Source organism: Rhea pennata, chromosome 17 (assembly GCF_028389875.1).
Source record: "Rhea pennata isolate bPtePen1 chromosome 17, bPtePen1.pri, whole genome shotgun sequence".
NCBI lineage: Eukaryota > Metazoa > Chordata > Aves > Rheiformes > Rheidae > Rhea > Rhea pennata.
In genome coordinates this window covers 4456607-4472336 of record NC_084679.1, presented here as the reverse complement: position 1 = coordinate 4472336, position 15730 = coordinate 4456607, and the positions used below count along the sequence as shown (strand labels likewise).

Here is a 15730-nt window from a genome sequence, read left to right as displayed (position 1 = left end):
GGCTGCAGCGGGAGCCTTTGCAAGCAGCCCCAGCTCCGTTTGGCGTGAGCCCTGTCCTGACACCCAGCCCTGTCCCGTTAGCCGAGCCGGCAGAAGAGCTGTGGAGAGTTACAGCACGTCTGAAACCCCCTTTGCTTTAAGTAGCTGTCAGGAACATAGGCAAAAGCAGCTTTAAGGGGCCTTGAGAAAATAGTCTTGCCAGCACAGGAAAGTGAAGCGGAGACGGGTGGAGGGCCCAGTTCAAGCAGAGGAAACGGAGAGGCTGCAAGGTGCATGTGAGGTTACGAGGTCTCCTGCCAGTGCTGAGCACGCTGTGCTGTAGGTCCTGCCCAAAGACTCTCTCGAGCAGGAAGATACTTTGGCTTTAATCTCCACCATCCATCTTCAGAAGAGCAGCTGGCAAGCGGGCGATAGTTTTTGTGGTGTGAGTTATTGCTCATCTGGTAACAGAGTAGAGAGCATAAAAAACAGAAAAATCTGTGTCCTGTGGGGATTTTATCTGGCTATCATTCAGATATTTAAAGCCACTCACACTCTGATTTTTGCCTGCCTCCCTCAAGGAGGGTGAGCATGTTCCCTTTGGCCTTGGGGACCTGAAACGATGTCCTGGGTCAGAGCAAAGGCTCATCTTGCCTGGTGCCCTGTATCCAGCAGCTGCCAGGAGTGGATGCTTGAGGACTGTAAATAACCCAAGAGAGCAAAAGCATGCTCCATCCCCTCGTGTGCCCCTCGAGCAGCTGTGGCACGATGGCTGAGCGTGAAGTTCAGAAAATGAGCAGGGTTTGTTTAGACTCTGGTTTACACCCAGCTGATTAATCCATCTAGAATTCCTTTGGCTTGGGAATGAGGTACCAGCCGTAGCCGGGGCTGCCCTGTTGCTCCCAGAGAGGGCATTACCCGCGGCTGCCCCGGCACCGGCTGCCCCGGCGGCCTGCCTCCCTCTCCTCCCGCTCCAGAGCAGCCCCCGTTCCTGCCGCAGCTCCCGGTGCCATGGCTGATATTTGATCTCGGATTAGTCATCCAGTTCGCAGAAGGCAGATCTTGAATATACGCTCTCTGCTCCGAAGCCATCTGTCATCACTTGCTTTCAAATCCCCTCTGAGCACGTCCGCGGAAGGAAGGCGACTCACCTGGGGCTGGGAAAGCCAGGACCGGGGGTGCTGCGAGTGCGAGCAGTCGGAGCGGCGAACCCGCGTGCTGGCCCGGCCCCGAGGCCGCAGCAGGTCTGGGGGCAGCTGGCGCTGTGGTGGGCGCAGAGCAGGCACGTCTCTGAGCTGGGGCGAGGAAACAGTCTCTACTCGAGCATTGGCACGACCTCGAAATGCCAGCAAGGCCGGCGCAGCCCTGGCTCGTGCTTGGTATCCCTTGGTGTTAGCAGCAGCCTCTGCACGGGGAACGAGCACCTGCCCGCTCCGAACTGCCCTCTCCCGCCCGGGTCGGCCCGCGGGGCGTGCAGGCTCAGCGTAGCGACCTGGCAGCAACCGGCAAGCGCCTCCGCCAGGCCCTTTATTCTGGAAAGTGCGGGGAAAAAGAGGGGGAGAGATTTGCAGCTCCGGGCTCCCCGGGGCGCAGCGCGAGCGTAGCCGGCGCTGCCCGGCGCCCGCGGGCAGCCAGGCCGGGCTCCTCGCCGCCCGGCGCGCGGTGCCTGCCGTCTCCGTGCTGTCCTCACCCCCGCCTCTTCCCAGCAACCTTACACAAATCACGTACCTTTTTACCGCTCGTTGTTATTGTCCTCATCAATAATTAAGCTGCAAATTTCTCGCTGCTGGCCCCGGCAGGAAGCGGAGGCCGGCGCGCTCTCCCCACCGCCCGGCCTCCCTTTTGGAACAGAGTGTTCCTGTGTGCGCGAGCGCTCGCTTGCTAATTGCTTGTGACACTGTTAAATATGGATCTTGGTGGCTTTCCAAGGGCACCCCAGCAGAAGTGCTGTACAAAGGAACCATTACCAGGATAATCGGAGAAGACAGCCCCAGCAGAGCAGAGAAAGCGAGAGAGGATGCCATGCCCAAAGGACATGTCATTTACGAAGGGAAGAAGGGCCATGTGCTCTCCTACGACGGTAAGTCTGCGTCCCCTGCCTCTTCAGGACAGGCGCCGGGGGCACGCGCGGCGCCGGCTGGGCTTCGGGAGCTGTTCGAGGAAAGGCTGGCGAGGGGTGACGCGCCAGCTTCGTTCCTCTCCCTTCTCACCCCCGCGTCCCTCTTGCCCGCTGCCGCGTTTTGCTGATCTCGCCTGTGACGCCGGCTGGCGGACGGGCAGGAGCGGAGGTGCCGAGGGAGGCAGCCACGCGCGGGTCTCCTGCCGCCTCTCTGGACGCACTGGGTAAGCGGTCTGCGCCTCCCTCGTGGCCGCCGTGCCTCCTGCCATGGCCCCGGCTGCCTGGCACGGGGCAGCTCGGCCTGGCCGCGCGCTGGCGGCAGGGCCCGCTGCAGCCGGGGCTGGATGCAGTTGCAGCCTTCGGTGACTTGCCGCAGGGGCTCGGATCCCCGGATCCTGTGCGTGACCCTGCTCGGTTGGGTTTGGGGCTGAGGAGCTGGCGAGGGTAGCGGAGCAGATGAAGGGCTATCGCCTTCGCCCCCGCACGCCTGTGAGCAGGAGAGCATGCGGAGGGGTGCAAGAGGACCCCCGTGGTCAGGCTCAAGGTGGTGCCCGTGAGATGGAGGCAAGTGAATTTGGCCTACAGGTTTATTTGGATATCAAACTTTCTGTGTGCAGCATCTCCACGTCCTGCAGCTGGTGCCTGCTGCCCTGCAGGAATCCTCCTGGGGCACAGCAGCACTGTGCCTCAGTTTCCCTGTGGCATGGGGGAGCTTGTAGCTGCCTATTCCCCAGGATCCTGGCATAAGCAGAGGTGTGTGGGGTGCTTGGCGTGTCCTTTCTGTGTGACCAGCGTGACAGACAGCCTCGAGCGGCACAGCGCTGAGCAGAGCTAGGAGGAAATGGGCAGCTTCTCGAACCTTCTCCTCCTCTTCGTTAGCCAGCGGAGATGAGCAGCACATCCGGGCTGGAGGAGATGGAGGCGATGCCACTCGCGAAGCCGTCTGTTTGCAGGGTTATGGCTGGGGGGGTCCTGTGCCTCCCACTGCTGGCGGCTTGTCCCAGACCTCAGAAAGGACAGGGCTGGCATGGTGCGACGTGGGTTGACCTGCACTGGGAGTTGGTAATGAATCAGCCCTGGCTCTTCCAGACCCCGGCACGATGGAGTCAGGGTGCCTTGCTTGTGGTCTGCATTATCACAAGAGTTTTGCTGCAATATCTGTAGCTGTTGGAGGGGCAAAGCCATTCCCTCGTCCAGCAAGGAGCCCGTGAGCTGCGTTTGGCGTGTTGCTGGTTGCTATGGCCTGCTGCCCGGAGGTGCTGAGGACCCCAAAGGACCTGCCTAGCAGCCCATCTGCATGCAGTGCAGACTGCCCTCTGCGTGTTCGGCGTCACTTACTAACCAGGCCGGCCCTGTTGTCTGGGCAGAGGACAGCACAGGGACGATCCTACCGAAGCGAACGCGGGACAACTGGCTGCAGCAAGCCTGACGTTCAGGCTCTTCTAAGAGGGCTGCAACCCAAAAACTGTGTTGTGGTTTGAAGCCCTGCTGCATGGTGAAGTGCTTCCTCGGTCCCCGCCGAGGCTGCCTCGCCGCGTTTGCAGTATCAGCATGCAGGCACCAGCTGTTACTGCCTCCTCTGCGCCTGCTCCTCAGACAGCAGCGCTGGCCATAAAAGCCTGTCTGCAAGCCCTGGTGGCTTCCATTACAGATAAGCAGATGTTCATCTCCAGTGAAGCTAGAAATGACTTCGTGCTCTCCTCTCGCTGTGTGCTGGGTCAGGCATCTCCAGGCTGCGGCTGCCTTTGGCGGGGGGCCTGGCTCCTCCACGCCCAGAGCAGGGACGCGGAAGGGCTGAGTTATGGAGACCACCTCCTATAGGAGACCACCTCCTATAGGCCTCTTCTTGGGACTCTCAGCCCCAGGGCCTTGGTGTGACAGTGGCCAGATACCAGAGCATGCTTTGGCACGCCTGTGAAGAGCCGTCCAGCAGAGACGTGTCACATCTGTTCTGAGTTGAACTTAGAGATGACAAAGGACCAGATCCTAATCTCAGTTGCATCCACCTACCTCAGCAGTTAGCTCTTAGATCAGATGCCCTGCTGCATGCGTGTGGTTTCCCCAGAGCTGCAGTGCCCTCCTTGTTAACCCATGAGGAGAAAGCCAAAAAGGGGAAGTCCTTAAAGTTCCTCCTCAGTGCCTTGGCCACGGGCACTGGGCGCTCTGCGGTCGCCCCACAGCTTTGTGCCCTCCAGGGTGGTGCAGAGCTCACCCAGTCTGGCATTGCTGCAGCCAGTCTCCAGGTGTTCACCTTCCCCCAAAAAAGGATCAGGCCTTCAGTGCTGCAGACCTCAGGCTCTCTCCCCAGATGTGCTCACGTTGCCTTCAGGTTGTGGCTGCATGTTGCAGGCTGGTTATTGCACCCAGAACTGGAAGCAGAGGGGTTAAATCCAGCTGTTGGGTACAGCATGCAAGCTTAGGCTGAAGCCACCTCCCTGCACACGCCTTGGTGCTGCAGGGACCTTCAGGACCAGGGTTGAGGCCTGCTCCGGTTGTGCCTTCTGCCTACCGCCTAGAAGCCGACTTGTCCCTTGCCTGCCCACGTTTGCTGTCAACTCTCCCCTCGATAAGTGTCACTCCAGGAGGCTTGTGTCAGCATGCCCTTTGGGACAGTTGGCAAGACTCGTCCCGAGGAGAACGCAGGAAGAGTTTCGGGACTTGTTTGTGCAACAAGCTATTTTAATCTCCTGTGCCCAGACTTAGAGTCAAATGAGGCTGATCTAAAAAGTGGTGCCACCAGGGGGAGAGACAAGGAAGGCTCCGAGCCACCCGAGGGTGGTACAATGCTGGCTGCCCATGCCTGGAGCTGGCCACTGAGCTGTGATCCCCCTTGGAGTGATGAAGGGAAACCTGAAGATCGAAGTCTTTCCCACTGCACGTCACCATGCTTCCTGCCATGGATCCTGACCTGTGGGCAGCTGCAGCCCTTGGAGCGCGGTGGCATCCCAACCCAGGCAGTGTCCTGCAGGGAGCCAGCCGTCCCTGGCGTGGGAGGCAGGCTGGGCACTGCCCGGCGCCTTTCAGCGTGCTTTTCACAATGCGTGTCCTTGCTTTGGGTCCAGCTTGTCCTTGAAATGATGAGCGCAGCGCTGCTGGAGCTGAATCGCTGGCAGGAGGCCTGGGGAGGACTAGGTCTCCCCATCCCACTGCACGCCCCAGAACAGGGGCTCCACCATCTCCAGGGCTGGCCCCTGACTGCATTTGCATGGAGGGAAGCTACGAGATGTGATTCCTCTGCAGGGTATCATGCTCTTTTTTCTCCACCAGCTTCCCCTGGCATGAGAGGTAGGCCTGGAGGGCTAAGAGCATCCCATCCTTGAGATCCCGAATCATTGGCGGGATCCTGGCGGGAAGGGATGGAGACGTCGCACCCTTGTGGGCCCTCGCTTCTGGCCTTTGCCTCTGCTAAAGGAGAGCTTTCCCTGACATCCAGCCCAAGTCCCCCCTGTTACACCCGGAGCCTGTTGCTTCTTATCCTACTCCTTGCAGACGTGGATGAAGAATGAATTCCTTCCTCTCCATGGCAGCCTTTCACATGCTTGCTAGCATTTATCATACCCCAGGGTCATCTCAGCTGTTTCTGCAGCCTAGCCAGCTCTGCTGGCCATCCCCTTTTCCCAGCACAGCACTAGGAAGGCTTCAAATCCAGAAGTGAGAGAGTTAAAAGATTAAATAAATAAATAAATTTAAAAGACTGAAATTGTTGGTGATTATGAATTTTGGCAGGCAGAAAAAAAATTGCAAATTCTTTAGTGTCATGAGGGTGCTTAAAATAAAAGGGCTGTAATGAGATGAGATCCTGTAGCATGTGCGAGCTGAATTGTGCTAGATTGGTTATTCTCATTCCGCCTATGATTGCTAATGGCTTGTGCAAGGCAAGGGACATGTTTGTGGAGCGATTTTCTTTCTGCTTAGTCTTTCTCCTCCCATGCGCCCTCCTCCTGCTTCTCCGCGACACAAAGGGGACCCGGGACCGTGTTCCCTTCTGCAGAAGGGCTGTTCGCAGCAGATGTGCCGTGACAACAGGGTGCAGGAACATCACCCCCTTCCTGTGCCTCAGGGTGCTTGGCTGCTTCCTGAACGTCGCCCGCGGATTTCTCCCACTGAATGAGTCTGAAGCGGAGGCTCAGGGACACCTCCTGTTTCCCAGAACATACCCCAACCCCTTCTTGGACTGAGTGGGTGCTGATTGTGAAAGCTGGTAGAGGGTGTGAGGTTGTAGTAATTCCATTTTATTAATTACTGGTTTTGCAGAAAAGAACTTTTGTTCCCAATTCTCCATGATGGAAATAATGTTTTTAACGTCTCCTTTTTCTCTAATTGTATAAACCACATTCTGTGCCCCTGAAAGAGGAGGATCAGGGCGCCGGCATTTCTTGGCAAGCAAGACCAGATAATGGGCAGAAGTGTTTATCTCTCCAAGCCAACATCATCGCTTGGAGCTCATTACATAAACACGGGGCATTCAGCTGGATCAGAAAGCGCTTGGTAAAATCACAACTTGCAGCACACGATGGAGGAAATTGGACTACAGTGACAGGATGGATTTGGCACAGCAGAGCCAAAGGCAAAGCGTGGCTTTTCAGACCACGGAGCAGGCTGTGCCAGGCAGCCCATCACTTACGGAGAGCGTGGCACAGCCTAGCACTGGCAGAGAGGTGGGGGCTGTAACTCAGGAGAGCTTGTCTGCCTTGGGTTTGCATAAGAATCTGTTTCAGGTTTGGAAGAGGCTGTGGTCTGTGGCCTGCAGTGAGTATGATACTTGCTCCGCCAGTCCTGTTTTGATGCATAGGACTTTTCACTGCCTGTCCCAGACATGCACACTCATTGCTGTTTCAAAGGAATTTATTTTCTCTGCTTTGCTTCACCCCCCTCTTTTGCCTGCTTTTCTCACCCAGGGAGTGTCTCAGCAAATGTTAAGACTGGACAACATCCCAAGCAGTAGGTGTCTAGCAGAAATCAAAACAAACAGAAAAAAATCCCCAGAATCACAAGGCCAAGTTCAGTGGGAATTGCAGCTACTTACAGCCGAGCTGAGCTTTCTCCATGGTGTCTCACTGCCTACATCTGGCCAGCAAGGGGGAGGAAGGGAGTTGGGCAGGGTAGATGCTCCTACCCAAGTAGGAGGAATAGGATTTGGAATTTGAGGCAGGCAGGGAGGAGAGAAGACATCAGATGAATTTCTTGGACGCCAACCTTGTGCAATGTTACTTGCAATGCCAAACAGTGGCTGTTGCTCAGATAGGATCTGATCTTTCAGCAAAATATGCAAATATGAGTAAACGCCCTCCTTCAGCAAGTCCCAACTTTCCATGCTTCTGATGTTGCTTCTCTGTGTTCCCTCTCCCAGGTGCTGTTGCTGCTTCTCAATGTCCCAAAGAAGATAGCAGGAGCTCAGGAGCTTCGCATGAGACCACAGGAACCAAGCGGACCTATGATATGATGGAGGGAAGGATCAGCAGGGGCTTATCAGCCCGTGATCCGTTATCTGCCAGCATTGAAGGTGGGTCTGGGTAAAACCTTTCACCAGTGCTGTATTGGTAGTGACAGGCAGAAACCCCATCTTTTCTCTGGTCTGTTTTATACATCTTTCTATGCCTATATTCTTATCCTATTAGGATCTACCATAGGGCGCTACCCAACGACTGTTAGCTAGGATTAGTTAATTACTGTAACAGTGGTTAGGCACATCCCATAGCACATGCTAACAGGGCAGCATCTGAGCATCATGGGAAAACAAGGGATACACACTAGCCTATTTGCCTTTGGTTTCTGACCTAGTATTCCAGTTTCAGGATTACAAAAAAAGGAAACACATTTAAAAAAGAGAAATTAAGTTATTTAAAAATTGTTAATTTTTTTTTCATTGTCCCAAGAGCCTCTGGTCCTCTGTTACTGTGTGTCCATTGTAAATGGACTTCTGTGTCACAGCCCAGCATTTCCTCTTGGATCTGTTCTAGGTCTCATGGGTCGAGCGATCCCTCCAGACCGACACAGTCCTCATAACCTAAAGGAACAGCATCACATCCGGGGCTCAATAACACAAGGTAATGCCAGCAAGCAGGACAAGGCCACAGCCAGAGGTAATGTGTGAAAAAAGCTATGCAACTGATGCTCTCACACGTGTGACCCCTCATTTGTCAGGTTAGAGCAGGAGGAACCAAACACGGACGTGTTGTGGTCCAGTTGCAGATCTCTGCAGTTTTGGTTGTGTGGTCAGAGAGAGAGATTTTGAGTCTTTCTCAGCTTCTGCCTAACTCAGCTTTCACTGAAGTCAGGGGTAAAATTCCCAGCTACTCACATGAGGGTAGATTTAGACTGGTGCAAAATGGATCCAGAAGCTGGCAGTAGAAGTAAGGAAGTCCTGTTGCATTAGTGGCGTAGCTGCTGTATAGCTGCTGTATGTGCTCAGCTGGCTACTGGTCCCTGAGCTCTGTGCCTTAGCTAGAGATCCCCCTGGCCTCAGCATCCTGTGGGGACTGTGAGCTCAGTGTCTGCCTGGGGAATCACCCCACTGCATCATCTTCTTGGGGGGGTTGCAGGAATACCTCGGTCCTACGTGGAGGCCCATGAGGACTACCTCAGAAGAGAAGCCAAACAGCTCAAGAGGGAAAACACTCCACCAAGGGACTTATCTGATGCCTACAAGGTCAGGTCTCATGAGGGCCTTACTCCATTGAAAATGAAACCAGCCCATGAAGGCCTGGTTGCCACAGTGAAAGAAGCAGGAAGATCAATCCATGAGATTCCCAGGGAGGAACTGAGGCGAACGCCAGACATCTCTCTGACCAGGCCTCTGAAGGAAGGCTCTATTACACAGGTGAGTATGGGGTAAACAGCATATGGCACATAGCACCACGAGTGTGATCAGTCCTACTGAAGCTGTTGTCCTTGCACAGACCCTGGGGGACCATTCCCACATTAAAAGGAGAGAGGAGAGGGCTTCTAAAGTTGCAAACATGTCACTGGTCAGCATTTAGAGTCTGCTTGGATACACATTCTCCCTTCCTATCATCTCTTAGCAGAAAAGTACACAACTCGGGATGGCATGTTCCTTGGCATGTTAAAAAAAGCGATGCTCCATCCACACATGCATGCTTAAGAGGCCACATTTGGCCCTTGTTCAAGGCCAGAGTCAACCTCGTGCCCTTGGCACTCTGAGTATACACAGTCTTGGCCTCTTCCCTTTATGGGCAACTCAGCAAGGCTGTTACATAGGGTTAAGCGTGGCATGCTGTCTCGTGTTGGCCACCAAATATTTGGAGGGTTCCCATGGCATCTGGTAGTTCTACCTCATTTCCCAGCGTGTGTAGGAGAGAGGTGTGATGGGCACAGACCGCCTTTGGCAGTGACTCATCTTCATCGTGTTGGGGCACAGCAAGGCAGGCAACATGAGCACCCCACCCTGCCCTGCTCAGTGCAGTCCTGTTACCTCTGCTTCACTGAGGGCTGTTGCTCTTTGAGAAGCAAACTGATGTTGCTGATATGTGGACTCACTGAGCTAGGAAGCACAAGTCACGTTGAAAATGTTTGGCATGTGACCACTGTACCCCTCGTGCTCTGTGCCCCTTTGACCTCCCCTCTGCCTTGTGTCCCCAGGGTACCCCACTGAAGTATGACAGCAGCTCTTCCTCAGCAAGTTCCAAAAAGCATGACGTCCGGTCCATCATTGGCAGTCCTGGGAGGACTTTTCATTCAGTGCACTCACTGGATGTCATGCAAGACCCAAGGAATCTGGAGAGAGCTTATGAAGAGAGCCTGAAAAACAGGCCAAGCCCAGTGACAAACTCGGGTGGCTCGATTGCCAGAGGAGCTCCCGTGATTGTGCCTGAGCCAGGAAAGCCACACCAAAGTGCCCTTGCCTATGAAGATCACCAGGCAGGACACAGCACAGCGTTCAGCAGCCATTTGCACAGAGGATCTCCAGTCTCCACGAGGGAATCCACGCCACGGCAACATGAAGGTACTTTGAAACCCTTTATTTGATGCTAAGATTTAAAGTGAGCTGAACAAACAAGATGTGCAGGAAGTTGCTGTTGACCCCACTTGTGTACCTGCGTAGTTCCTGGCAGGTGCCCGTCTAACCCGTTCTCTACAGCACCCAGCAGCTACCTGCGCCTTGCAGCTGCAGGCTGACTCATGGGAGCTGGGACCACCGCCAGGGATGGCTGGGGCTCAGTACCCTTCCTGTAGGAGCTGCAGAGGTAGCTCTGTGTCTGCACTGGTGTAACAGAAAGGTAATTCAACCCCGGCTTGGGAAGCTGCTGCTTTTTAGAAAGCATTTCTGTGACCTAGGGTTGACGTAGGGCACCCTAGTTTCTAAAGGCAGGCAGGAAGGCAATGCTTGGAGCACTAGTTGGGGGGATTTTCACATTCTTTTCACCAGGCTGATGAGTGTTTGCCTACCCTACGTGTTTATGCCTCATCTCTCACCTCAGCACCTGCATGCCTCACTTCCAGGAACATCTAATCCCTTCTAAGCTAGTAGATCTGGGCAGTTCATCCAGTCTCTGAGATCTGCCGTTTCTCCAGGCTGATCTGCCAGAGCCTGGCAGGGTCTTCCTGCTGCCCTTGGTACTGGTCATCTCCTGTCCCCGGTGCCAGAGCAGGGGCTACTGGGGACCAGGCATGTCTGGCCATGCTCTGGCCTGGAGATCTACAGTGCCTGGTGAGATGCACTCAGTAGAACCAGAGCACAGACCAAACAGCTCTCTCTATGGAGCATTTGTGAGTGGGGTCAGTACAGAATCCAGTCCATAAAACACTCTTGTCCCACGTCCTTCTGCCTCCCAGCTCTCAGGGGGTTGTAAACCTGACTCGCAGCACATTTATTTCAACAGTCGCCACCCATCCTCTCCCTGTCCTACCAGGACGCCAGGGTTTAGGAGTCCTTAGGCAGTGTAAGGCATCACCTTTCTCCATCTCCAGCAGATGCGATTGCCAGTCTCTGGCATGGCTGGAGCAAGAGGATGTCCTAGCCATGGCCACTGTACACATGGTGTCCCCTGTTGGGGTTTGCACCAGCAGACTATTAGCTAGCTAGTAACTACAGCAGCCTGCAAGCACCACAGGCCGCAAGCTGTGGCAGTGCTTCAGAACGGTTTGCATCACTCACCTGCAAATCCCCATCCTAGACTGAGACTCTTGCATGATTTAGGGGCTGCAACATGAGATGGTGCAGTCTGCCCAAAGCCAAGGCCAGAACCTACCTCCTGCGAGAGGAACGTGAGACTGGGCTGTGAAGTGCAGTGCTTGGCGCAAGCCACCTCCAGGCTGCAAGCAGCACAGAGCTTCTCCATAAAGCCTCCAGCACTTGCTCGTTGCTGGCCAGCTGCAGGTCAGACAAGAGTTAGCACGGCAGTTCTCTCCTGGACCTTGTGGTCCACACCATGTCCTGTTGCTGCAGTCTGTGCTATCTTTCTAGTTAAGGCAGTTATTCCCACCAAGAAGGGAGCTGTATTTTGGGGAAGCTTGCTGTTGCTTGGTGGCTCCTTGATATCTGCACATACGGTGAACATGCTGTTCTGACACTGGAGAGGCAACACCCAGGCTGTGGAGAGGCTTCTCAAGGGAAAACTCAAATGTTTCTGCAAAGCGCCAGCAGGAAAGCAGAATCCTGCATGGCTCAAGATCATGGGGTGTTGGGGTGCAAAGGATCTGCAGAGGCTGAGGAGTCTTTAAAGAGGAGCCCCTATATCGTGTGTCAAAGTTGGAAGGGAGCTTTTCCAAGCCAGTTAAATCTTCCTTCTGCCTCTGCAGTAGGCTTGGTTTTTTTTCTTTAGCAGCCGTGCCAAGTCACTGAGGTCTGTGAAAGGAGAGGGAGTGGCGGTTCGCATAACCCATGTCGTAGCCATGGTTATTTGAAAGTCAACAACAACGAGGCTGGATTTTTCTGCATGCGTACGAGGGGATGTAAACACCCCATGCAGTGAGCGCAGAGAAGGCAGGCATCCGACCAGGGCCAGCGCCCTGAACTGGCCAGGGCGGCTGCACTTGCTCTCCGCGCCAGGGCCAGCTGGGCAAGGACTGGGGAATCGCCTCGCTGGCAGTCTGGTCTGCTGTCCGTCTGCCTGTCTGCAGACATGGGGTTTTCCTGCGCCTACTTGGCTGATGGAAAGGATGGGCTAGCTTAAATATTTTTCTGAATTGGTGGGCTCATCTGCGGGCCGTTCGATGCAAGAGGTACACATTCACGGCATATCGGGGCAGCTGTCTGCATCCGCTGCTCCCCCAGCCTGCTGGTGGGGCATGTGAACCAGTGACACTCGTCCCAGGCAGGGCAGGAAGGGCCACTGGTGCCCAGCTCAGGCTGGCCAAGCTGAGAGAAGGCCCTGATGTTCTTCCAGCCTCCTCTCCACCGATTGTGAAAGAACTGACGGCTCCAGAGAGCGGCTGGTGTTTGAACCCTCTGAACTGTATTTCATCACTGCTGCTGGGAGTTTCTGAGGTCCCTTGTTCAGCCTTGCAGCATTAATCTCTTCCTCACTGGCGTGCTGAGGATGCAGAACCAGGCTCCTCTGTGAGGTGCTTGTGCAGGCCAGGGTGAGCTTGTCCAGCCAACATGTCACAGGTCTCTCGCTGGGCTCCCGGCTGGGGAGCATTTTCAAGCTGTGAACAGAGAAACACAAACCCAAGTTCAGTGAGCTTAAACCCACTGCGCCTCTGAAGGCTGGGCCACCACTGGGAAATGCTGAGGGGTCCTAGATAGGAAGAACTTGAAAGCTGTTGTCTTTGAAGCTAGACTAAGGTCTTTGCAGAGGGCAACCATAAGGTAGATTAAGGGGGAAGTTTTGCCTCTGTTCCCTTCAGAAGCAAAACCTGGCATCTGGCATGTGTTCCCCGCTATAACGGTGCCCCGGAGGAGCTGCCTCAGGCCTCCAATTGCTATGTGAGGTTTGCATGGAGGTCTTTGCTGAGGAGGCCATGGAGGTTGCATTGGTGAGGGGTGGTGGTGTGGAGGAATCGGGAAATCCTCTCATACAGCTCCTGGCACCAGCTGGCCTCCATGGCTCTGCTTCCCACTATGCAAAAACAGGGCCGTGTATTGCCTCAGGGTGGAGGGGACAAATTGGTCAGTATTTGTCCCTTGTCTCGTGCAAATGCTGTGTGGGAGAGCTGTCCCCAGGGTACATGCGCACTCTGCACAGGCCTCACGGGAGTGACTTTCCCAGTGCTGCTGCTAGCGAAGATGAGGTTGCCTGGCACATTGCCCCTCGTACCTCTGCTCTGTCCCTCTCCTTTGGTCCCTTGGGAGGTGACAGACAAGGGCAGGATATTGAAAGTCCCCTTGAGGCCAGCCAGAGCTGTGGGTGTCCCTCAAGGCCATGACACTTGGCTTCTCTGACTCATTTCTTTCTGCTTGCTGCAGGGAGCATCACTGCTGGGAAGCCAGTGTCCCAGGACAGAAAGATCACCCCTACGTCACGAGAGCTCACCAACTCCAAGTCTCCACACGCACCGGTGGCCGAACACCACCACCCCATCTCCCCGTACGAGCACCTGCTGCGGGGCGTGAGCGGGGTTGACCTGTACCGGGGCCACATCCCGCTGGCCTTCGACCCTGCTGCCATCCCCAGGGGAATCCAACTGGAAGCAGGTACTTTCTGCAGCAGGTTATGGTGAACTTCGGATTATTTTTCCCTTGCTAAGCTCTAAAAAGCTGAGGTTGCACTAGGCAAAAGCACTGCTTTCGGTTTGGCCGTGGTGGATCTGGCTTTAAGCCCTGCTTTATCCAGACTCTGCTCCACAGGAGATAGTTTGGATTTTTATTGGTGTAACAGGGGATCAGTTTGGCCCTTCTCCTTTATAAGCTGTGTAATGAGGCACAGCCAAACGTGCCATCACGGGCTTCACGGCTGTCTGCTTCACCCCAAGCAGTGCCCGGAGACTCATCAAAACTAGATTGCTTTAATTGTGCCTCACCTCTGGAGCTGCGTCTGCAGCATTCTCCTCACCCGGTTGCCTCTGTGTCCTGACCAAGTATCTCCAGCAAATGCTGAGCCTCTGCCAACTGTGCAGTTTAAGGCCCTGAGACAGCAAAAAGAAAAGCCCTTCTGGCTTCCTCCACCCCCAAGCTCGTGAAATCTGATGTTCCCAAAGGCAGGACCTGCCAGCCAAGGGCCAGGTGGACAAGCTTTTGTGTTTGCTGAATCAGGCATGCGGTGCCTCTGAATGTGTCCCTTGCTAATGCAGGCAGCCTCCACATTTCCCCCGCATCAGGCCCTGCCTGCTCTCTCCCAGAAACCAATCTCCGAAGAAATCCACTTTCTTTCTGCGTCTTTGTCTCTCCCAGCTGCTGCTTACTATCTGCCGAGGCATCTGGCTCCGAGCCCCACCTACCCCCATCTCTACCCGCCGTATCTCATCAGAGGGTACCCAGACACGGCCGCCATGGAGAACCGACAGACCATCATCAACGACTACATCACCTCCCAGCAGATGCACCACAATGCCGCAGCCACGGCCATGGCACAGCGGGCGGACATGCTACGCGGCTTGTCGCCCCGGGAACCTTCGCTGGCTCTCAACTATGCAGCAGGTCCTCCTAGCAAAGTGCTGTTTCGGGGAGGGGGGTTGGTGACGTTTTTATATTTTGGGAGACAGCTGGGTCAGATCCAGAGGTACCAGCTTGTCACCTGCTCCAAAGCTGTGGCTGGGTCTAAGAGCCAGGCCAGCAGCATGGAATCACCCAGCAATGTAGGAGTAGCATCACTTGATAGCTTTGGGGAGGAGGATTGCTGCTTTTTTCACTGTCTTTAGTTTCTCGAGGCTCCTCGTCTGCAGCTCTGACATAGGATTGCAAGTCAGCCAGCATCTGAAGTACTCCGTGGTGCTGGGAGCCCCCTCAGGAGCTGCTGGGAGAAGAGAGAAGTCCTTGGGCTCAGTTCTGGCACCACAGCGAGCTCGCAGCCTGAGCAGGAGGCCGGGGCAGCAAGCTGTTACTGCAGGGCCCATCAGGGAGGCAAAGCAGGCTCTGAGGCCAGGTGGCTGTGTTGGTTAGGGATCCGAGAGTGTCTCTGGCAGGCATGGCATCTGCCTCCTAAAATTCACCCCTGGTCTGGCTACATTATTGATTTCTGCTTCCTGTCCTAAGCTGACAATTAGATTTGCTGCAGGCATCCAGACAGCTGTTGGATCGCTCTCCAAAAAGGGCTGTTGATAGTTGGGGGCAGGAAGTAATTCCTGGCTCCTCAAGGTCTCCGGGGATGTGCAGCTCCGCGGATCCGTGCCAGCAGGGCTGCTCTGCCGGGCTGTCACGAAGCATTGCGCACTAACCACTGCTTTGCCCTGCTCTTCTGCAACCCTCGGGCCCTAGCGGGAGAAGAGCAGGACAGGCAGCAGGAGGCTCAGACTCAAACGAAAATGAGTGGGATGCAGCTAGGAGACATGGCAAAAGAGGGAAAGAACAGCTCAGTACAGTTGACAGTTGGGTCACTGGCAGGATAGTGGGACCAGATTGAAATCCCGTAAAACACAATAAGAAAGCTAAAGGGAAGGGGCCAAATTGTAGAGCTGCTTTTGCATTTTACAGTCTTTGGCAGGTGTCCATGCTGGGGCAGTAAACCCCATGGCAGGGAAGGCTTTTCAGCCTGGCCCTTGTGGCCTTTGAAGATAAAAAATGCTCCTAGTATT

General features: G+C 55.0%; 1 protein-coding gene across 9 annotated transcripts in view; it reads left to right on the top strand.

The window, feature by feature from the left end:
• Positions 1-15730, top strand: part of NCOR2 (nuclear receptor corepressor 2) — a 267305-nt gene that overhangs the window by 235484 nt on the left and 16091 nt on the right. For all 9 annotated transcript variants that reach the window (XM_062590203.1, XM_062590200.1, XM_062590204.1 and 6 more), the window contains exons 28-34: positions 1909-2059; positions 7449-7601; positions 8059-8145; positions 8641-8918; positions 9698-10061; positions 13467-13694; positions 14391-14636. In XM_062590203.1, coding sequence (XP_062446187.1) covers positions 1909-2059; positions 7449-7601; positions 8059-8145; positions 8641-8918; positions 9698-10061; positions 13467-13694; positions 14391-14636 — 1507 coding nt within the window. The remainder of the gene's footprint in view (positions 1-1908; positions 2060-7448; positions 7602-8058; positions 8146-8640; positions 8919-9697; positions 10062-13466; positions 13695-14390; positions 14637-15730) is intronic.